General features: G+C 37.0%; 2 protein-coding genes and 2 long non-coding RNA genes across 7 annotated transcripts in view; 3 read left to right on the forward strand and 1 right to left on the reverse strand.

Moving 5' to 3' along the window:
* Positions 1-1,759, forward strand: part of LOC127161354 (uncharacterized) — a 25,599-nt gene extending 23,840 nt beyond the window's left edge. Inside the window, exons 8-9 of the mRNA XM_051104065.1 lie at positions 1,521-1,599; positions 1,688-1,759. Coding sequence (XP_050960022.1) covers positions 1,521-1,599; positions 1,688-1,759 — 151 coding nt within the window. The remainder of the gene's footprint in view (positions 1-1,520; positions 1,600-1,687) is intronic.
* Positions 1,760-3,960: 2,201 nt separating this feature from the next.
* On the forward strand, positions 3,961-5,451 carry LOC127161357 (uncharacterized). Its single transcript, XR_007827021.1, has 2 exons — positions 3,961-4,017; positions 5,393-5,451. It is a non-coding gene; the product is annotated as an uncharacterized LOC127161357 (long non-coding RNA).
* A 1,524-nt stretch (positions 5,452-6,975) lies between these two features.
* Positions 6,976-9,845, reverse strand: LOC127161355 (uncharacterized). Its single transcript, XM_051104066.1, has 3 exons — positions 9,508-9,845; positions 7,788-8,084; positions 6,976-7,673 (listed from the first exon to the last, which is right to left on the reverse strand). Exons 1-3 carry the CDS (start codon positions 9,803-9,805, stop codon positions 7,351-7,353), a joined length of 918 nt encoding a protein of 305 aa, XP_050960023.1. The 5' UTR covers positions 9,806-9,845; the 3' UTR covers positions 6,976-7,350.
* Positions 9,846-11,024: 1,179 nt separating this feature from the next.
* On the forward strand, positions 11,025-15,907 carry LOC127161356 (uncharacterized). 4 transcript variants are annotated; one of them, XR_007827018.1, is made up of 4 exons: positions 11,025-12,086; positions 12,605-12,666; positions 13,482-13,652; positions 14,385-15,907. It is a non-coding gene; the product is annotated as an uncharacterized LOC127161356 (long non-coding RNA). The 4 variants fall into 4 exon arrangements; XR_007827019.1 differs by lacking the exon at positions 14,385-15,907 and having other exon boundaries at positions 11,053-11,478; positions 11,902-12,086; positions 13,482-14,225; XR_007827020.1 differs by lacking the exon at positions 14,385-15,907 and having other exon boundaries at positions 11,053-11,442; positions 11,902-12,086; positions 13,482-14,225.
* The last annotated feature ends 6,335 nt before the right edge of the window (positions 15,908-22,242 follow it).

Here is a 22,242-nt window from a genome sequence, read left to right on the forward strand (position 1 = left end):
TGAACGATTCATTCATTTTGAATGAATCTTTAATGTGACTCGGGAAGAACGAGTCGTCTTGCGGAGTGATTTGTTGCATGCGCAACATCCTATTAGGTTCTGTACTGGAATTAGTTCACCTATTTCGAGTCTTCGGGTTTTTCAAGGCTGTCATGTGATGAATGAACGACTCAAGCCCGAAAACTTGTCATATAAGAGGTGAGGTAAGATAATCAGAGACTAAAGACCCAGACTAAAGACTCTGATCTTTTCTGTTTCTTATAGCATTATAGTTTTGTATTGTTTGTAGTGTGATCAGTGTTTGTGTAAGCAGTAGATGTGTCAGGGAAGTAACATGTAACATTTTAATTATATTTTGCTAAAATGAACAAAATGATCCGAACTTCCCATCACTACTGTGAATCATGTGTAAGTTCATCGTCTGTGTAGTTGCATGGTGAAAAACTCCATCTTATTTTCTCCTACAGCTTGAGAGGAGGACATCGTTGTACCTTTGTGTTTGTAAACAATGTTTACGAACTTACTCGCATTTCCTTAGTCTTTGCGCGTTTGGTTTGTTAACACTGGGTCTGTAGTTCCGCGTGACCTTTCAACATGATTTAATATGTAATAAATTTCGCTTTCGCCAACCTAGGGATGCCAATTAAGGCAGTGAATTTAGCTTTCGCCAACCTAGGGAGGTGAAATACGGTAGTGATGGGTACTCATGTCACAGCTGACGTTATGATTCTTGGATCACGTGTCAATTAATGTGTGGTTATGAGTACATCACATAAGAAAGATTGGTGGGATCTCTAACTTGTAGAACCTCTTCTGTATTATCAACACAAGGAAGACACAAGTTGTAATAAAATAAATTTTATTAACAAGATAGACAAGAGTAATCAACAACTACTAAATGAATACCATGAATGAAGAAGGAATAAAGTGCATAAGATGCATAAAAAGCAAGTGATTATGTTGGGAGTTGCTATGTCAGAGCTACGTTATCTGGAAAGATAAACTGTTGCTACTCTGAAACAAATAAGGTGAATAACCTTACTATGCATCAAACAAATATGTGTAATTTGTTATCAACTGCAATCAGCTATATAATACCTAATGTAACTTAGAAAATCATATACTGATAATATACAACAATGCCAAGGTCTCTGGAAGAGGTTTGGAAGTGATATTTATGTTCGCTGTGGTTGAGTGAGCAGTCCGGTGGCGGCGACTTCTTCCACTGGTTGCGCTGGTGGCAGTACAGTGGGGAAAGGAGCAGGAATCCGTTTCGACAGCCTTGAAGATGAAGCGCTGTAGGATGCTGATCTCCTGGAGCACCAAGGGTCCTAAGATCTGGAACACGCAGATGTGGCCCTGGAGTAGGTGCTGAAGGTCCTTAGCTTGGAACACGCAAGCAAAAGTACCTGAAGTGAAGGTTTGCTCGCCGGAGCTTAACCTTGTTGCAAATGTCTGTGTGTCTTCTGCCTCTCTGGGCTAGAGACTCAGAAATTGGTCAATCCGCTTTGTCTCTCTAGGATGGAGACTCAGGACGCTGCATCAATTGTTGTCTCACTGGACGAAGACTCTGAACGTAGATTATCTCTTTCCTCGCAGGCTAGAGGCTCAGAACGTGGTTGTATCTGTTGCTGCCTCACAAGCTGGAGACTTGGACTTGGTATCTGTTGTTTTCTCACCTTTGCAGGCCGGAGACTCAGAACGGGGTGTTTCTGTTGTGTCTTTCCCCTACGGTACTCAGACTCAGAACGGGGGTTGATCTGTTAACGTCCCCTGGACGTGCCGGAGACTCAGAACTGTGTATCCTGCTGTAGTCCCTTCCCTCGCGGGTAGCAGACTCAGAACGGAGGTTTGTTCTGTTGGTGTCTTTTCCTTCACAGGTAGCAGACTCAGAACGGAGGTTGATCTGCTTACGTCTCTTCCCTTACAGGACTGAGACTCAGAACAAGGAGTGTCTCTTGGAAGGGTACCTTTATCCCTTTCCGATGAGGAGGAGTTTGCAATTTGGCGCTTCTCCATTTCCATGTGGTGATTGGCTGGTTCCATCAGAGTGGGGGGACACATGGTGGCACACCCTTCTTTCCTCCTGTGGAATTTATTTTCATAGTCCAAACACAAAGCTAGGAAAGTGTCACTAAAGTTTACCGGTGCATTTCTCACTTCTCAGACCATAACCAGAATGTATTTGGCAATGTTACGAACACATTAAGTCCAAACATGATAGGAAAAGATTGAACTGTCATGCATGCATTCATTTGTCCATTAATAGCTGAGTTTGTGTAAGACGTTGCACTACATGTTGCTGTCACAAGGAATACTTATTTCTCTGAATAAGTATAAAATGTGTGTGTTGTAGTGTGCATCAGTTTTAAGGTTTGAAAACATAGTTATGAATGGATTTGGATAGATCTCCATGATATCTCTTAGTTTCTCCCACTGCTGCTGCATCTGGAGGTCCTAAGGAATTTTTATGGTCGGTCACAGGCCAAACCCTTAGGAACAGTCTCAAGGTGGGTGAAGGGCACAAACTGCATTTTGACCAATAGGAAGTTCTGTCCTTCCCGGGCTTTGCACCAAAGGTGGTATTCTTGTGCTCTAAGAGGTGTCTGGCTGTTGTCCTGGCATCTTTATCTGATGCCGTTGGACAGTCTGTTTATGTTAGTTCACCAAGATCAAATCAAAATGTAGCAAACCTATGTCCAGTATTGCGGTCAGGGAGGGCTCCTGCCATAAACTGGGCCATGGATTGTGCTGTCCACTACAAATAGTACGTAGCGTCGTGAACACACTTCCCAGAGCCTGTGCACAAGCTTTTGTGCCTAAAAAGTATAAAAAAAATTGTATTTTCCGAAAAAATGACAGATTGTTTCGCTAGATAAGACACTTCTTCCTCGGCTGGGATCATTTAGAGCCTTTGAAGTTCAAAATCGGGGGCACAACTGAAGTCCATTATATGGAGAAAAATCCCGAAATGCTTTCCTCAAAAACCATAGTTTATTTATGATTGACGACAGAAAGACATGAACATCTTGGATGACAATGGGGTGAGGAAATTTTTTGTGAATTGTTGTTCTGGAAGTGGACTTCTCCTTTAAAACTGTTCAGTTTAATCAGCGTTCTGTATTAATGCACTGCTTTAATTGACACAAGAATGGAGATCACGCTGTGTAAACACAAACATGGAGGTGCTCATAAACATGTTGCCTGTGCTGCCCCATGACTTTTATTAATCAATACTGAATCAAAACATTATATTTCTCAGGATCAAGGGGGTAAAATCGCTGTTTTTTAACATATTTGAGGGAAGAAAAGGTTGAATAGTTTGCATCACTGGATATAGCTGTCGGCTGATTTAACATTGTATATCAGTTGACTAATATTAAATGATTTGCAGCTCTTGGCACGTGTGCTGTAGTTTGCTGACACCTAATATAGCAGTTTCTTTCACACGCCCTAAGAAGGCCTCAGCTTCCTGTAGATCAATTACATCATTTTCAACAGAAATAGGCTGACCCATTTCTTCGTGTGAAAAGCAACAGTGAGACCTGAGAGTTTGGTTCTGATCTCTCCAGTTTATGTCTTTAGGTAATTTCTTGTTCATTTCTTATTAAATATCTCAGTTGTTTCTCTGCTGGAGCATGAACAGATCAAACAGAAGTGTTCTTTGATATGAAAATATGATAAATATTCAAACACTATGGATTACGACACTGCTGTGACCCCTGCTGTGTGAATATGTGCTTGATCTTGTTCAGCTCTTCTGGATCTGATGTCATAAACCAGAAGAATGTCAGTAGCCACACCCACCAGAGCAGAGAGGACCAATCGGATCACAGCTTCAGTAGAACCACAACAGTGGACAGAGTCTGAGGAATAAAACATCAAACTGAGATCAGCTCAGTCAATAAACGCTAACTAATATCAGCACCAGCATCAACTAATATCAGTGCTGTGAGTTGACTGATGTCCAGATGTTGAGTCTGGTTGCTGATGGGATTGTTGAACACACAGCTGTAGGTGTTTTTAACAAGGAAGTTTAAGATTTTTTAAGAATAACACATTTCTTATGGCTTATGACGATATTTTCACATTTCTTATGGCTTAGGATGATATCCTCACGTAGAAAACCATAAACACTTAATACTTCTGAGACTTAATATGTATTAAAACAGTGCTATTAAAAGATCAAATTCAATATACAGTTGATTAATATAATGTATATGTAAATAGTGTTTTCCTCCGCAAAACGTGGCATAATGTGGCATAACGGACTAAGATGATAAAGACTAAACTCAGTGCTCCTCTTCATTATTAAAACAACTAAACACAAGCAGGTGAGCCCAGAATAAACGCAACGTTTTCCCATATAGAATAATCTCTACAGCCCTTTTATATCACAGTCTTTGTCCATTATGCTACATTATGTGTTTATTAATGACGACTTCCGCTTCTGTAAAACCGCGAGTTAAAAGTGTCCATGTTGGAAAACGAACTCATTACATTTAATGTGCAATATTCTGTACAAAAATAAAACAGTAATGTTTTAGCTGTATATGTGGTTTGCTTCAGAAAATCTTGCAGAATTACAACAATAAACATTTAATAGTATAAAAATAATGAAAATGTAAAATAATGTTTGATCGGTATAAGCTTGATAATAATGTAAACACATATTGTTTATATATACCTTAGTGCGAAACTTCATATAGGCACTGCTAAACCATTGTATTCCACCAGGAGGCGCTCGACATAATGTAATAAAACATGGAGAGACTCGTAAACCTGAGAAAATGAGAATTTTTTTATTGATAAAGGCAAGCAAATACAGATGACAAATGGACAGAAAAGTTATATCTGTGCGTCTAATATGGCAGACATATAAACAAATCCCTCAAACTGAATCTGTACAATAATAATCTTCAGTATTTATCATGACAAACACTATCAATTGATACTTATATGAGGATTTGAAAATGAGCCGCATCAATACCAGCAGATGAATATAAAGCCTGTAAAAAAAGATTATTAAATTATAAACATAAAATACATAAATGAGAAATTACACAATTTAGATTTCTAATGTGAGAATATGTGCTTGATCTTATTCAGCTCTTCTGGATCTGATGTCATAAACCAGAAGAATGACAGTAGCCACGCCCACCAGAGCAGAGAGGACCAATCGGATCACAGCTTCAGTAGAACCACAACAGTGGACAGAGTCTGAGGAATAAAAACATCAAACTGAGATCAGCTCAGTTAATAAACGCTAATATCAGCACCGACATCAACTAATATCAGCAGTGCTGCCGTACCTGAACATGTGTGACAGAGTTTGCTGATGTCCAGATGTTAAGTCTGGTTGCTGATTGGATTGTTGATCACACAGCTGTAGGTGTTTTTATCCTGATATTCCACCTCCAGAGGTAGAGAGAGACTGATGCTGAGATCAGACACACTGATGCTGGACAATAAACTGTTTCCTTTGTACCAGGAGAGAGTCACATCACTCACATTCACCACTGAACACAACAATGAACAATTCTGCTGTGATGATGATGATGATGAAAGAACAATTTGAAGAGTTACTGCTGATGACAGGAACAGGCAGACGAGCTGGAAATGGTTCAGTGTGTTGAGTGAGTGTTTATACAGTCTGTCTTAAGAATATTTGAAGGGCAGGACAAATGATCTCAACTCACCATAGACAGAAACTCTGGATGCTTTTGATGATGGTCCATCGTTTTCAAACCCTAGTTTATACATTCCAGCATGTTCAGTTGTGATGTTTGTGATCGTCAGAAATCCAGTTTGATTGTCCAGCTTCAGTCTGTCTCTGAATCTCCCAAATGCATGAAGCTTGAGAGCTATGAAAGTATATTCTTTTTCAGACTTCAAAAATATCTTTACATTTTTTGCTTAATTTAGTGTGATTAAAGTTTAGAGTGACCGAATCTCCCTCCGTCACTGATATTTCTTCATAGTCATTTGAATTTGAGGTCAATAATATAAAACAACAGCAGATGCAAAAATGCAAAAATGCATTGATTTATATTATATCTGATGATTGAAAAATAAAATAGATAAAACAAACATATAACTCACCATAAACAGTAAGAATGTATGTTACCCTTATTGGATAGCTGATCAGTTCATATTCTCCAGCATGTTCAGTTGTGATGTTTGTGATGGTCAGAGATCCAGTTTGATTGTCCAGCTTCAGTCTGTCTCTGAATCTCCCATCAAGAACATCATCATATACAGTCATGCTGTCATTAATTACACTGATTACAGCTAATAAATATTTCTCAAACAACACGTGAATCTGATTATAATTCTTCATTTTAGTGAGACCAGAGTGTAGAGTGAATGAATCTCCTTAAGACTGCTGTACAAATGCTTGGCGAACAAAGACAAATCAAGATTAATCAACTTTTTTTCAACAAATTAAAATTTTTTTTTTTTTTTTTTTTTTTTTTTATGAGGCCTTCACTGAAATACTTTCAATTATTTAAATGTGAAGTGAAAAATATTTCGCAGCACTAAAAACACCATATGGTGAATAAAAGGAGAAATGATCAAACAGATTTTTACATGCAACTCAATAAAAAAAAGACTTTTACTTTTAATGTCACACTAAATCTAGGTGTATTTGAGCTTTGTATTATTTAATAAATACATTTCCATGAGAACAGAAGTGAATGTTATTCAGAACAATAATAACAGTTGTGACGTTTTTGATGTATATGTGGTTTGCTTAAGACAATCTTGCAGAATTACAAAACTAACAATTTAATAGTAATAAGTACTGTTTTGTCGGTATACGCTTAATAATCATGTAAACATTTACAAATAGGCCTAATTTTACATATAATGTTTTAATAATGTACAACTTCATAAGCACTGCTGAACCTTTGTATTCCAACAGGAGGCGCTCGACATAAACAATGTAATAAAGCATGGCGAGACTCTTGAACCTCACATTGAGAAAACTTTATTGATAAATGCAAGCAAATACAAATGACAAATGGACAGAAACGTGAGATCTGTGCGTCTTATCTGACAGACATATGAACAAAGCCTTCAAACTGAATCTGTACAATAATAACACTGCGAGAGAGAAACATTTTTTAAAAAAATACATTAAATCCCCAAATCAAATATGAAAAATTATTGAATCTAATGTAAATGTATCTTTGGTAATCTTCAGTATTTACCATGACAAACACTTTCATTTTATACTTTGAGCATATATGAGCATTGAAAATTAACCACATCAACTTAACACCATCCTTTAGGTTTCTGATGTGTGAATATGTGCTTGATCTTGTTCAGCTCCTTTGAATCTGATCTCTACTCACTATAGACAGACATACGGAAAGCTTTGAATAACTGGTTTATCGGTCCTCTCTCTATTAGTAGTACATAACGTCCAGCATGTTTAGCTGTGATGTTCGTGATGGTCAGAGATCCAGTTTGATTGTCCAGCTTCAGTCTGTCTCTGAATCTCCCATCAAGAACATCATCATGTACAGTGATATTGTTGTGCCGTGGTTCGGTTTGAGCTATGAAAGTTACTTCATTCATATACAACCACATAATCATTTCAAACTTTATTATTTCAGTACGACCAGAGTTTAGAGTGACTGAATCTCCCTCCTTCACTGATATTTCATCTGTATTATCAAACACACACAGAACAAACAGAAAGAGGTTTGTCACAAAAAAATAATACATGTAATTTCCAAAAGAATAATAATATAAAACAACAGAACAAATATTTAACTCACCATAGACAGCAAGAAAGTAATTTATGCTCATACGGTTGATCTGTAGTTCATAAGCTCCAGCATGTTCAGTTGTGACGTTTGTGACAAACAAAGATCCAGTTTGTTTGTCCAGCTTCAGTCTGTCTCTGAATCTCCCATCAAGAACATCATCATATACAGTGAATCTATCTGCTCGTTTATTGATTTTAGCTATTAAAGTGTTTCCTCTTCTAAACTTCCACTGAATCTCATCATCTGTTATTTCAGTAAGATCAGAGTTTAGAGTGACTGTATCTCCCTCCTTCATTGGTATCTCTTCTGTATCATCAAACACACAGAGAGAACAAACAAAATCAGGGTTCATCACAGATTCAGAGTGATATCTGATGGTCTACTGGAGTAAAATGTTTGAAGTTTAAATGTAAAAATTAATTATATAAATATCAGAAATGGTGTTTGAATTAATAATTGTATGTTTGTGTTGATTCAGTAAAGATCAATCATTGACCCAACAACAGAAACCAACAGTATTCTGAATGAAGGCCTTTTACAAAATTCTAACAATACCCAACCCTATCCTTCAGTTTGAAGAATTCAGTTGTGAGCAGATTAATCAAATGACTTTCTGTCTTATGATCCCTTTTCCAGATTTGTAGCTTTGTTGTTTGATTGCATGGTATCTCTTTTGCCTGTTTTTGTGAACAAACAACGTTTAGTAGGGTTGGGTATCATTAGAATTTTATCAGTTCTGAATCCGATTCCGAATCTGCTTTTCGATTCCCAGTTTTGATTTCAATGTAAATAAAAGATGATATCAAGCATATTTATTCTGTTTCTTTTTTTTTTTGCTAAACATTTAGTTGCAGCTGAATACCATGAACAAAAATCAACAGGCTACATAAAAACAAGATTCACTTAAGAGCTGTTTGCAAAATAGAGCTCTGTGAATAAATTGGGTTGTTGTTAGTGTTTTTTTTTTAATGGAAGTTGTGGTTCTTTTACGATTCTGAAGAAAAAAAAAAACATTAGACAACTAAACAAAATCACATGTAGGCCTAATTCGTAGGAGAATGATTCAGTGATTCACTCAAGATTTTCTTGGTTCTTCACTGGATGAATCAGTGTTTTTGAATGAATTATCAAAGACAAACACATTATTAACAGCCCCCTTTCGCCATCTACTGGCATAACAACGTAATCGATAAATATTTAACATTATTTGGAATGTCAAATTAACTCTCAAAAGGACGATTTACTCTATTTTGATCTCTACCTTACATATTAGAGTTTTATCCAGACTATGAACTTTAACCCCAGTACTTCTGTGATTATTTGAATGTTTGTAACACAGAAATAATGAATGGTGTGGCTGAAAAGACTGTGAAAGTGTTTCATTCATATACATGACACTGGCTCTCTTTAGGTCAGCGGCAGCACGAGCGCAGATCTGAATGGTCAAATCATACCAGTATGATCGTACGCTGCACGGACGAAAGGTTGAGGAATCAAACAGATGAATCATTGTAATTTGGAAACAGAATCACTTTGGTATTTGAATCGTGTTTGTGATTTTTAACGATCTGTTAAATTAAAATGCTTTGTCATATTGGTGGTGACACATCTATTGCAACATGTTTAGCTTGTAACAAATATTATACTTTGTTTTTTCGACCCCTAATCGAAAGTGTAGCTATTCTTAGCCATTCTATACAATTAAAATATAAAGCTTAATTTAACTCACCAATGATAGAGAGAAAGAAAGTCTTCAACAAACGTCCGCACTGCAGTTGATAAAGTCCAGCCTGTTTCATTCTTACGTTTGTGATGGTCAGAGATGCAGTTTGATTGTCCAGTTTCAGTCTGTCTCTGAATCTCCCATCAAGAACATCATCATATACAGTCACGCTGTCGGCCGTTACATTGATTTCAGCTATTAAAGTGTTTTCATGTGCAAACCTCCAGTGAATCCAATCTTTATCCATTATTTCAGTAAGATCAGAGTTTAGAGTGACTGAATCTCCTATACTCACCAACTTCATTTCACTATCAACCCCACCTGCAGAACAGAGTTGATCACATATTAAAGCTTTCAAATCATTTGATGTTTGTTTGATGAAGCTTCAGTAAAATACTTTTAATCTTTGAATTTGAAGTTAATAAGACAAAAGATAAACTACAAATAAATAAATAAATAAATAAATAACTACAGTAGTGGCCAAAAGTGATGTCAGGTCTACAAAAATTGACATCTTAAAACCTTATTGAGATTATTTAAAGCTAATTACATATTTTGTAAGCATATTCAGTAGTTTTGCATGGAGTCAATCATTTTATTAATGATAATGCAATGAAACATGCCAAATTGTGCAGACATAATTTTTGGCGAGGCTGTCATAGAAATAAATTACAAAAATATGCAAAAACAAGAGAGAACCAACAAAATATTATTCGCTGATTATGCTGTAGTATTTTTGTTGTTGTTCTTTCCTCATATTCAAAACATTTAAGGGGAGACACTGCAGGCAAAAACGCTGTATTTTCATGCACCTGTCAAGTCTGAGATTTTGAGCTTTTTGGTTTTTCATAAAGTGTTTTTTCAGACTAGTGGAAAGAAAACATCCAAAAGACACTGTTAAGTGTTTTTTTTTTTTTTTTTTTTTTTTTTTTTTTTTTTTATAGAACATTCTATAGATCTTTAGATCTATTTGTGCCAATAAATTTCAATAACAATCCATATTTTTATATTTCTCAAAATATAATGTGGGGTTGTTTGGGTTTTGTTCACATTCTTGTTTTCATGTCTTTTATTTTGTAGTTTGATTCATGATGTTTGTGTCTTGCTTCCCTTGTCCTCTTGTTTTCCTGCCATTAGGTGTGTTCGACTTAATGCAGCGCTGCGCAGCTCGATCAAATTCCAAGTAGGGATAACTGCAGGCTGGAGCAATGGGTGTGCCGAAAGGTATGGGCGTGCCGAAAGGTAGGGGGCGTGTCAAAAGGTTTCTCATTGGTCAAAGGAGCTTCTGCGTTGGCCAATCAGCGGTAACCATACTTTTACGAAACATGGCGCGGGTAACGCTTATAACTGCGGTAGCTTATTAAGATGTCATAATATATAATTTTCTTTTACATTGTATTTTTCAATTTTAGTAATTATTTAACTGTTGTTGGCAGTCACGTTACTGTGAGACAAAACAACGACTGTATTTGCATCGAAGCTTGTATCAATGTTCATTTTGTGCAACCAATGTTTTTAAAAGATGTGAAAGACAAAAGATGTTTGGACATTTGCAGCCTCACAGACGTCGCGCAGTTCATCATGAACGTAAGTGTAAAAAAGGCTAAGTTTTTTTTCTGTTTTTCTAACCCTTCTTTCTTAAATCTCCGCTTCTGTTTGTTGAGGCACACACACATACATAGAGCACTTCACCTGAGCCAATCAGCGTCCAGAAACCTGGATCACATGATCTCCCCCGCCCTCACAGAGACAGTAGTTCAGTGCAGCGGGAGGCAGAGATGGACGCTAAAGTTACTGTGCACCATTTCGTTTTTCGGACTCTTTAAAGATCGCCTTTTGGATCAAGTGTTGTGCGTGAATGTATAACTAAGTTTGAGTCGTTAATTATATAATCGATGCAAGACAAATCTGCTCTTTTAAACGAGTGATTATACTTGTGAGGTAACGATGTTTATTAGGTATCTGCGTGTTCTCATAGTAAGTGTGCCTATAGCCCCGTAGTTGTGTGTTTACATATCTATCTACATTATTAAGAGTGTTAAATGTTACATTTGTTGTTAATAAGACGATTATGTTCCGGTTTGATGCAACGTTTATTATATTTCTCCATATGTAACGATAAACCTGTGGTAAACAACTTTCTGCGCGCAGGCGCTCTCTTAGCCCAGACAGAGTGGCGCTACACAAGCCGCTGGGCTCTAATAAGGTGTCAAGTTACAACTGCGGGCTATTGTAAGATAGAAATTACCGATCGCTTTGTATTATATCTTGCTAATAACGTTTGTTTAAATCTTATTTATTTATTGTGCTGTGTTATTGCCAATATGTTTGTGGTAATTTATCCCTACTGTTATCATGTATATTAAGTATATTCATGTTTATGTCACTTTTTATTTGTAGAAAAACCACACAATCTCAACCATAGCTGCATACAAACCAGTCTGTTGAGTGGTGACAATAAATGGGTTATTCCCGTGAACCATCTTTGTTCAGTCTCTAATCGGACAATCTTTGGTGGGTCAGCACCCTGAGCCGGCAAATTATTCTATGGTGAAAAGCTTCTAAAAGCCCAACCATTTTTTTCAGTAAGTACATTTGATAATACCCACGTTAAGATAATTTGTTAATGTGATAAATAATAACGTGAACGGCGATGTTACATTTAAAATGTTATCATGATACGTAGGTCAAACATAGTTGGTTTTATGTTTATTTTACTATTTGTAATTGTGTCTGTTGTTCTGCTGTGTTATAGATTTATTTGTTTTATTGACAATGTGACAAATTCAAAAACATGACAGAAGACATACTAACAGAAAACAGAGGCAAACAACAAGCATAACAAAAAGAAATATACAAAAACAAAGAGAAATGTATAAATACATATAGAATGTGTAGTGCAAACATATTCCACAGCCTTTCGATATATGAGAGAGAAGAGTATGTAAAAAATAGTTATAAAAATAATACTAAAATATATTTGTAATATATACTGTTACTACTAATAATATTATCCCGTTGTAACATATTTTGTAGATACATTTCTTACAAAATATATATTTTGCACAATTTTACTGTTGTTTGTATTATATTTTTATGACAGGTTGATGTTTTTGCAAAAGACTGCATTCTGTTTCCATCATGGAGCAAGTCACACTGGATGGTGTAAGTCATAATGTTTTTTTTTTTTTTTTTTTTTTTTTTTTTTTTTTTGCTATACAAGAATGGTCTAAGTGATGGCAGATACAATCAAGTGTACAGGTCTTTATATAAGTTCAGTAGTACATGTTTGGAAATACCAGTTGAACAGTTATTTTTCAAATGTTCTCAACTGCTGTGTGGTGGTTCTGTTCTAAATCATTCAGTGTTTTTCTTTTTCATTTATTTTTTTGTGTCTTTGTGGTTCTTATGGGAATGATGAAGTCTGAAGTGTATTAAATGATATGTTGTCATTTCTGAAGTTGAAAATTTAAATGTGATATGCATATTTAAATGTAATATTCCTAATAATTTTAATAACAGAGACAATGTAAAACTCTTTCCCTTAAAACACGTACTGTAGTACTGTTACTACTTAAGATTCATTTACAGTTACCTAATGTTGCTGACCTTTGTGTTTTTGGGTACATTTAATAGGAGGGTTGCTCAGACCGTTTTTCCTAGACATTGGACGGAGTTATCCTGTAAAGATCTTCCACTAAGTTTTTGATTACTCACATGTTATTTGGCATATCATTCAATTACATTGTATTTATTTATTTATTGCTTGCCTGCGAACATTACCCAGGGCATTTCAATGCAGCGGTTCTCTATTAATTGTTGTCTTTGTGCTCCTGATGAGTTTATATGAAATTTACACTGACAATCACATCAGTTCTATTAAATTATATTAACTTAAAGTGATGACATTTAGCACTTTGTAAATCTTCTCCCTCTCTCTCTCTCTCTCTTTGTTTTTTTTTTTTTTTTTTTTTTTTAAGGTCTCCTTCAAGGCATAAAAAAGTTGAAGGTTTGGGCAATCGTGGCCTAATTGTTAGAGAGTCAGACTTATAACCCAAAGATCACAGGTTTGAGTCTCGGTACCGGCAGGGATAGTAGGTGGAAGGAGTGAATGTACAGTGCTCTCTTCCACCTTCAGTACCACGACTGAGGTGAGACCCTTGAGCACTGAACCCCCAACTGCTCCCTGGGCACTGCAGCAAAAAAAAAAAAACACCTGCGCACTGCTCTGGGTGTGTGTTCACTACTCACTGCTTTATGTGTGAGCGCTTGGATGGGTTAGATGCAAAGCACAAATTCAGAGTATGGATCTCCATATTTGGCCACACGTTATGTCTTTGGCTTTCTTTTCCTTAAAGACATATTAAAATACAGTAGCATAGTAGGCCTAACTATTCAGCTACAGCTCTGCACAGTTCAGAAATTAGGCTGTTTTTTCCTAATAAGAATATTTATTGTTGCCAGCCACTTTAACATTGTAAATATATACAGTTTGACCATTAACACTGCACTGTGCTTACAAACAGGTAAATAAACTTAAATAAAGATTACAGGTTTTGTTGTAATTTCTCATTTAAAATGGTTATGTCATCTATCATTTTATGGCCTGGTTTCACAGACAGGGCTTCGACTAAACCAGGATTAGGCCATACTTAGTAATTTTTAAGTAAACTAAGTAATTTTTATAATATGCCTTATAGAAAAAAAAAAACATTACTGGTGTGCATCTTGAGACAAAACAAAGACACTGATATATTTTAAGATCAGTCAGTGCAAATTTCTTTCAGTTAAAGCAGCTCAGACTTACATTTTAGTCTGGGGCTAGGCTTAAGCCTTGTCTGTGAAACCAGGGGTATATGTTTTTTTTTTTTTTTTTGATCCAGCTACCATCAGACCTGCTAAAACAGATTCATCTGGATGTTGTGTATGAATAAGGATACTGGATACTGTGGCATACTGTGGCGGGGTAGCTTGCGATCTGGGCCGATCGGAATTTCAACTCAGCTCGCGCCTGTCAAGAGAGGGAAGTGGGGGTGGGCTTGCGTGCCATGTAGGCCATTATTGGACAATTCTTATAAATGACGTTTTTTCTGGACCAATCGGAACTGCCATCTGTGTTCGCGCCTGTCAAGAGACACCTGACCTAATGTGGAAACTCTGATGGAAATTGAATTCAATGTAAGTCAGTCTTTTTGGAGCTAAACAGCAGATATTTGTTTGCTTAAGTCAAATAACGTCAGCTAGCGTTTTTTTTTTTCCATACAGTTAGCCTATGCTTCGAACAAAATGCTTAATAGCAAGCAATACAAGCGGACCCAATGCTGGAATTTCCGTTAGCAAGATAGCAAATTTTCTAGCCATCTAACATTATTAGCTAGTTGTAATGATAATTCCTGCATTGTCTGACCGTCTTGCTAACTAAAGTTAAACCATTTAGCTTGCTACGTAAGTATATAGTATTTCAGATAGCCAACTTATTAGGCTATGTTCACACTTGGCGTCTTTTTTCAAACTGCCAGCGTCTGTTTTACATTCTAATCCTATGGAGTAAACCGTCTTTTCAAAAAAGTCATGAGCGCTTTTTTTAAACGTACGCCGGCGTCTTTTTCTGCAGCTCAAAGCGTCTTTTCAAGTTGAAAAAAGTCCAACTTTTCTGAAAGAAACGCCCTACGTCAAGCATCTTTTTGACAGCTGACCAATGACAAGCGAGTAGCCAGAACTGACGTTTCCATAACAACAAGAACAACAAGAAAAAATGGAGACGGTGCCGGTTGATAGACTTTTATTTTATTGTTGTTAACCGACATTCTCCTCCCAGTTAACTTCAAAAACCGACGCGCTGCCCACAAGGCTATCGGAGCGGCGCGTCGGTTTTTGAAGTTAACATGAACGCCGCTGCGCTTCGGGCGTCCCGCAGACTCGCAGATCCTTCCCGATCCCGTCCCCCCGTCACCTCGCTTCCTGTCTAAATACAGAAATGCTAAAAAATAAAAGATAAAACACCAGAGCAAGAGCGAGCTTCCTCTTTTCTCGAGATTCATATGATTGCAGCTGTTGTTATAGCAACAAAAGACACCCTTGGCTGCAACGCTGCCAGATTCTTTTTTTACTAAAAAAGCGCCGTTGTCAACTTTTTCTTGTCAAAAAAGACGCCAAGTGTGAACATAGCCTTAGGTTGTAACCTTATCATTAGCCCCTAACTTAAGCCAGGTGCTCTGCCCTGAGTTCTGGCTACTACTCCAATTCTGAGCTACCCTGATTAACGACACGTTATGGAGGTTGTCATGTGCGCAGCAGTCATTCAAGTCAGCTGGATGTAGCCCAAGCGTAGCCCTACTTTTAAAGCGTTTTTGATGTGTTGATGTGGGTAGATGTGACTGTTTACACAACAGCTGATGCGAGAGTAATACAGTGTAACATAAAGCAATTTGACGTCTTGTTGCATTGGCAGAGGTGGGTAGTAACGAATTACATTTACTTCGTTACATTTACTTGAGTAATTATTTGGGGTAACTATACTTTTAGAGTATATTTAAAGATAGGTACTTTTACTTTTACTCAAGTACATTTTTAGTGAAAAAACTTTACTTTTACTTCGCTACATTTGATGGCGTTCCTCCGTTACTGACAAAATTCTAATAAATATTAGACGTTGGAGAGGCTGCTTCGCGAGAGTCTGCTACGCATCTACGCGTAAGTTCAGCGCGCGTTTAGAAAGATGATGGCTGAAGCAGAGGATGACGTGTGTGAGCTATCGGGGGCAGATCACCCGTGGCCTCAAATAACTCTATTTTTTCACTTCAAGATGTGAGAAAGAACAGTTTCTTAATGCGATGCATTCTTTCGCTTAACCGTTCCATTCCGTGCCGATCCGGGCCAGTCAGCACGGATACGGTTTCATTTTCCACTGTGGTGCAGATACAAATGCGTTAGTCGTTGCCTTGGTAATGCAATTGTAATATAAACAGAGATATGATCAGATATTTCTGTTTTTGGGACTTTGTTAAATAACAGAAAAAAGGACACAACTATAAACAACGCAATAATAATAATAATAATAATAATAATAATAATAATAAATATAGCTGCAAGCAGCAATTGCGGGGCCAAGCACAACAGAGGCAGAATGAGGAGCTAAGCATGGCAAGGAGCAACAGACCGACTGTAACAATGAGTAACCAAAGTCATTTTAGGATGATATCAGTTGAAATGGCTGAAAAAACATAATTACAACCAAATATAGCTGCAAGCAGCAATTGCGGGGCCAAGCACAAAAGAGGCAGAATGAGGAGTTAAGCACGGCAAGGAGCAGCAGACCGACTACAACAGTGAGTAACTTAAGCCATTTTAGGATAATATCAGTTGAAATGGCTGAAAAATCATAAATACAACGAATCGTAATAAAATTTAATGGCTTATCACTTTTGACCAACAGGTGGTGCTGTTTTCAAATTGATGTGACGTGTTCTGTGTGAAATGACAATGACACACACAAAGTTTGCCGTCATTATGTCAAAGCTTTGCAGAGATACAGCCTCAGATGTAGTTTGGCATCTTTCCAGCAAATTTGTTGATGCGCTAAACGAAAACGGTTTCGTATATCAACACGAAATTCATAACTTTTTGCCAGCATAGTCTGAAGATGATCTGAGTCAAATTTGGTGAAGATCGGACTAACAGTCTGGGCGGAGTTCGAAAAAGTAGGTTTTGTACATTAATCAAAATGGCGGACAGGAAGTTTGGCCAATTTCGGCATAATGGGTATCAATGTTCTCGACTTGACCCAAGGAATCTATTGGCATCAGTTTCATTCCAGTAGGCTAATGTAAACAGAAGTTATTAGCATTTTTGTAAATTTCATTATTAATGTTTAGTGAATGGCGTATTACTTCTGACCCATAGGTGGCACTGTTACCAAATTGATGTGGCTTGGTCAGAGTGTGGTGACAATAGCACATATAAAATTTGGTGTCAATATGTCAAAGCTTTGCAGAGATACAGACTCGGATGCAATTTGGCATCTTTCCAGTAAATTCGTTGATGCACTAAACGAAAACGGTTTCGTGTATCGACACAAAATCCATAACTTTTTGCCAGCATGGTCTGAAGATGATCTGAGTCAAATTTGGTGAAAATTGGGCTAACGGTCTAGGAGGAGTTCGAAAAAGTAGGTTTTCAACATGAATCAAAATGGCGGACAGGAAGTTCAGCCAAAATTGGCAAAATTGGTATCGGTGTTCTCAGCATGACCGAAGGAATCTATCAAAATCAGTTTCATTTCAATAGGCTAATGTACGCAAAAGTTATTAGCATTTTTTGAAATTTCGTTATAACTTTTGACCACAAGGTGGCGCTGGCCCCAAAATTTTTATGTACATTCAGGGCATGGTGCCGAACATTTTTGTAATTAATGTCGAAACGATACGCTAATCCGTTCTCAAGATACAGCATTTTAAAGCTAAATTCAAAATGGCCAACACCCAAAATGGCTGACATGGGAAAATTGGATATGGTTCGACTCGGTATGACACACCGAATCTAAAGAGACCAGTTTTGTGATTTTTGGACAAATCATTCAGACGTTATAAAGAAAAATAGCCATTTTTCGTATCTCCTGACCACTAGGGGGCACTGCACCGAAACACTGCAGGTAGGCTCAGGTCATGCTTGTTATAACACACACCAAGTTTGGTGTCAATATGACAAACTGTTACGGAGATATAGCCTCACATTGATTTTTGCTAGCTTTTTGTAGAATTCTTTCACGTGTTATTCGTGAACGGCTGGACGAATCGACTTGAATTCCATAACTTTTTGCCAGCGTGGTCTGAAGATGGTCTGGATCAATTTTTGTGACAATCGGTGCAACGGCCTAGGACGAGTTCGAAAAAGTAGGTTTTACGAACAATTGAGAATAGCGAAAAAACTAAACCTTACGATTTTTGAATTTTGGTGTCCATTCGACTCGGCATAAGCCAAGGAATCAGAGGAAAAAAGAATTTTTGTTGTGTGGCTTACGGTTCAAATGTTATTAGCATAAATCTTTTGAAAGTTTGGACAGGTGGTGGCGCTAGAGAGTTTGAGTTAGAGACTCCAAACTTGCTATGGTTAATGTTGGGACTGTCCTCTATCAGTGTGCAAAATTATACAACTTTCCCGCAAGCGGTTCTATGGGCTGCCATAGACTTGCGGCGGAAGAGGAAGAAGAAGAAGAAGAAGAAGAAGCAGAATAATAATAACGCCAACGGATACAATAGGTGCCACCGCACCTCTGGTGCTTGGCCCCTAATAAACAGAAGGCGACGACAGGTATAACGTTACCAACAAATGCTGAGGGGATATGCATGCCAGTGGAGACGGACACAGAAGGTAAAAACCTTTCTAAAAACTAACACATTTATTGACAGTATTAATGCATAAGCTATGAACGCAGCGTAACAGCTGTTTACTTGGCTGTTTGATCTTACAGCGCACTTTCGCTTAGCACACACATTCTATCACGATAGTGGAAAAGCGGCCAATATGATGATGCCTATTTGAACCCTATTAATGGTAATTTGGTAACTATGGGCACTTTGACCTCATAGTACCATATTTCACACACTGTCCGAATGTTTTTCCTCATATGCGCGCTTGTGCAAGCAATGACAAATATCTTATGAACCTTACAAACAACACACGTTCGTAAAAAAACGTTCATTCTAAACGTCTGCATGTTTTCATATCCATTTTCCAAAAATCTAAATAAATTGAAGTGCATGCTGTGACGTTATACACAAATTCGTACACTAATGTGCCCATCACAGGACTGAGATAGGCTACTTTACTTCAGCCTATGTTTTATATAAACAAAACAAAGAGACTTTCAAGGAGAGGTGTGTGGAAGCTTTCCAAATAGTTTGAAATTCAAGGTTTTCGCTTCATATCAATCAGATCAGAAGTAACTAGTAACTAGCTACTTGAGTAGTTTTTCCATCGGATACTTTTTTACTCTTACTCAAGTAACTATTGGGATTGTTACTTTTACTCTTACTTGAGTAAATATTTCCATAAGTACTTTTACTTTTACTTGAGTACAGATTTTGGGTACTCTATCCCCCCCCCGCCCCCCATCATCAACACTGTCACCTTTTTTCCTCTGATGAGTTTGCAAGTCTGTTATTAAAATACCTTTACCGTCACTATCTGTTTCTGCTTCTCTATAGGGCTGGACAATAAATCGATATCAATATATATCGCGATAGATTTTTTTTCAATAACGGTGATACGATTTTTAAACCCATTTCCGATATTTCGATATACATTTGCATATATATATATGCACTTGGAAAAAGTGTCTGTGACCCGTTAAAATACTAACATTTGTTTTCCGGGATTAATTTTACACACTCTCAAAAAGGATGTGTTAATTAATAACACATTTTTTGTGTTATGGCTATTTTAACACATTTTGTGTAATTTTAAGCTGATCATGTGTAAGAGAGAGAAAGAGAGAGAAAGTGAGAAACAACACAGTGTGTCCAACACAACATGTGTTAACTATCATCCAATCACATTGCTGCTACGTCACTCCGCAAGCCGTTCGCGCCTCTTTCTCCATCAGTGGGTGACTTGGATGCACATATGTCAGGTATGTGGATTTATTATTTTTAATTATTAGAAACTGTCATATATATGTTTAATGTGAATTTTTTAGACGGTCAAATGTGCGTTTAGTTAGCGCCCTCCAGTCTTGCGTACGAGTATTTTTGGTAGTCACGAGAGGCGGTGTTGAACAGGGCGAAAACGGCGTCAGATAGTTAATGCTTCACACATTATTATTTCTTTACATTTTGGTAAGTTTGTTCCTCACTTTCTGTAGAGAACTTATTTTAACGAGTTTTATGTTTTTCTTCGCTTGGTTTGTTGCCAATTATATGACGTCCGATAAAACGCTGCGGCCATGGCAGGATTGTCGTTAATGAGTTTGACAAAGCGGTAACTCTTAACACTTTCACTGCTATCCGTCGCCTTTCTTTCATTAAACAACATAATGTATTTTTGTCTTGTTAAATGTCTTTAAATAATAATATGATTTATTACTGTAACGTTTAAAATTTGATTGACTTCGACATTCGCATATGTCTTTATCTCAAAAAGGATATGTTATGTTGACTATTTTCACACGTTTTGTGTCATTTTGTGTTCATAATTGACACAAAATGTGTTGTCCTTGACTAGACACACGGCTGTGTTAAGGAACAATACAGGCTGTGTTGTTTTCATGACATCCTTTAAGAGTATCGCCGATTCCGGTGGAAAATATGAGATAGTCACCATTAATTTCAGTCAATAAGAAATGAATAGTAGCTTTTGCGAATTTATTCTCGTCTTTGTAGTTATTTGTGGCAGTTTTTAGCGTTATTGTAATGAAAAAAATTTTGAGAGAGCATTATTGTAATATGATACAAATCGAGTTATACAAGTTATATATTTGACCATGTTTTAACAGATTTACATACGAGAAGCTGGTCCAAGTAGTCAACAGAAGGTTTGTATATATAACTGAGTGCTGAAATAACAGCACTCTTTTCAGTATTTGTATCACTCTGTTTGACTTTGTTTTTCCATTCCAGAGAGACTGTTAGTTTGTACACTTGTACAACTGTATGTTTGACCAGTAGATGGCGATAAATGATTGTCTTTATGAGTGAGAGAATCATTCAACCAGTTTATTTAAAATTTCTGATTCATTCTGGAACAATATACATGACTGACTTTGAGCAATCATTAACTCCACTGTTTAGAACTACTTTTACTTTTTATATTTCCAGCATCAACGCAATAGAATTGATGTAGACACCCTGCGAGCACTAATTGAAAGCAAAGGTCCAAGTATATTGAAGGATTATGATTCTTCAGGAATGCTTTCAGAGACATCAAGAAAACTCCTCGTCAAGATAGGAGTCAGTGCGTTGGTGGAACAAAGTGGATTGTAAGTTTTTACAGTTGAGAATTTAACTAAAACAACTCTGAATACAACAATGTATAAAGATGATAAATACTTTGAATACACACTGATTACTTTTAATAATTTGAACATAATTATGAAAAAACTTGTGAAACAAACTGCTAATCACCAGTAGAGAAAATTGACTGAATTTTATTTGTGTATTGGAAGATTCTGTGGTCTGAGGAGGAAGTAACTGAGGTCACGTGATTGCAGAGTGGTGCAGAGTGGTGTGCGTTTGTAGCTTCCTAGAGTTTTATTCTTCTGAGGAAATCTCTATCTTACTATTACTTTCTGTTGTTTATAGTGATAAAATATAGCTTTTTCCCCCACCAGATTTCTGTTATTATCCATCAAACTAATCCGAAACTAGTCTCTATTCACGTCTACTACCACTTCCTTTTTTCCCTCGCTCTCGTTGATCGCTCGTTTTATTCTACAACCGCGGGTGCAGCGTGTTTGACTTTTACTTTTTCTCTACGCCTTTTTCTACACAAGTTCATCAAACAACAGTGGTGAGTTGAAATCGTTCTACAACTACGGTGAGTAATGGCTTCTTCTCCTTTCCTGGTAACCTGCATCACCTGTCATATGTATAGTTTATCAATCTCTGTCAGCAGCGAGGGATTTACATGTGATAAATGCAGGGAAATAGTTAGGCTGACAGAGAAGATTTCAGAACTAGAGACACGCATCCAAACTTTAATCGAGGATAGTAAGAATGTGAGGGCATTAGATACGGCTTTGGATGC

Source organism: Labeo rohita, unplaced genomic scaffold (genome assembly GCF_022985175.1).
Source record: "Labeo rohita strain BAU-BD-2019 unplaced genomic scaffold, IGBB_LRoh.1.0 scaffold_622, whole genome shotgun sequence".
NCBI classification, from domain to species: domain Eukaryota; kingdom Metazoa; phylum Chordata; class Actinopteri; order Cypriniformes; family Cyprinidae; genus Labeo; species Labeo rohita.

Bases quoted from the DNA above. Each gene is read 5' to 3' on its own strand.
- LOC127161355 (XM_051104066.1), bottom strand. From the start codon at position 9,805: ATGAAGTTGGTGAGTATAGGAGATTCAGTCACTCTAAACTCTGATCTT. The intron at 8,085-9,507 runs GTGAGTTAAATT...TTGATGATACAG, and splicing joins TTTCTTTCTCTCTATCATTG to AAGAGATACCAATGAAGGAG. The intron at 7,674-7,787 runs GTGAGTTAAATA...TTGATAATACAG, and splicing joins TTACTTTCTTGCTGTCTATG to ATGAAATATCAGTGAAGGAG.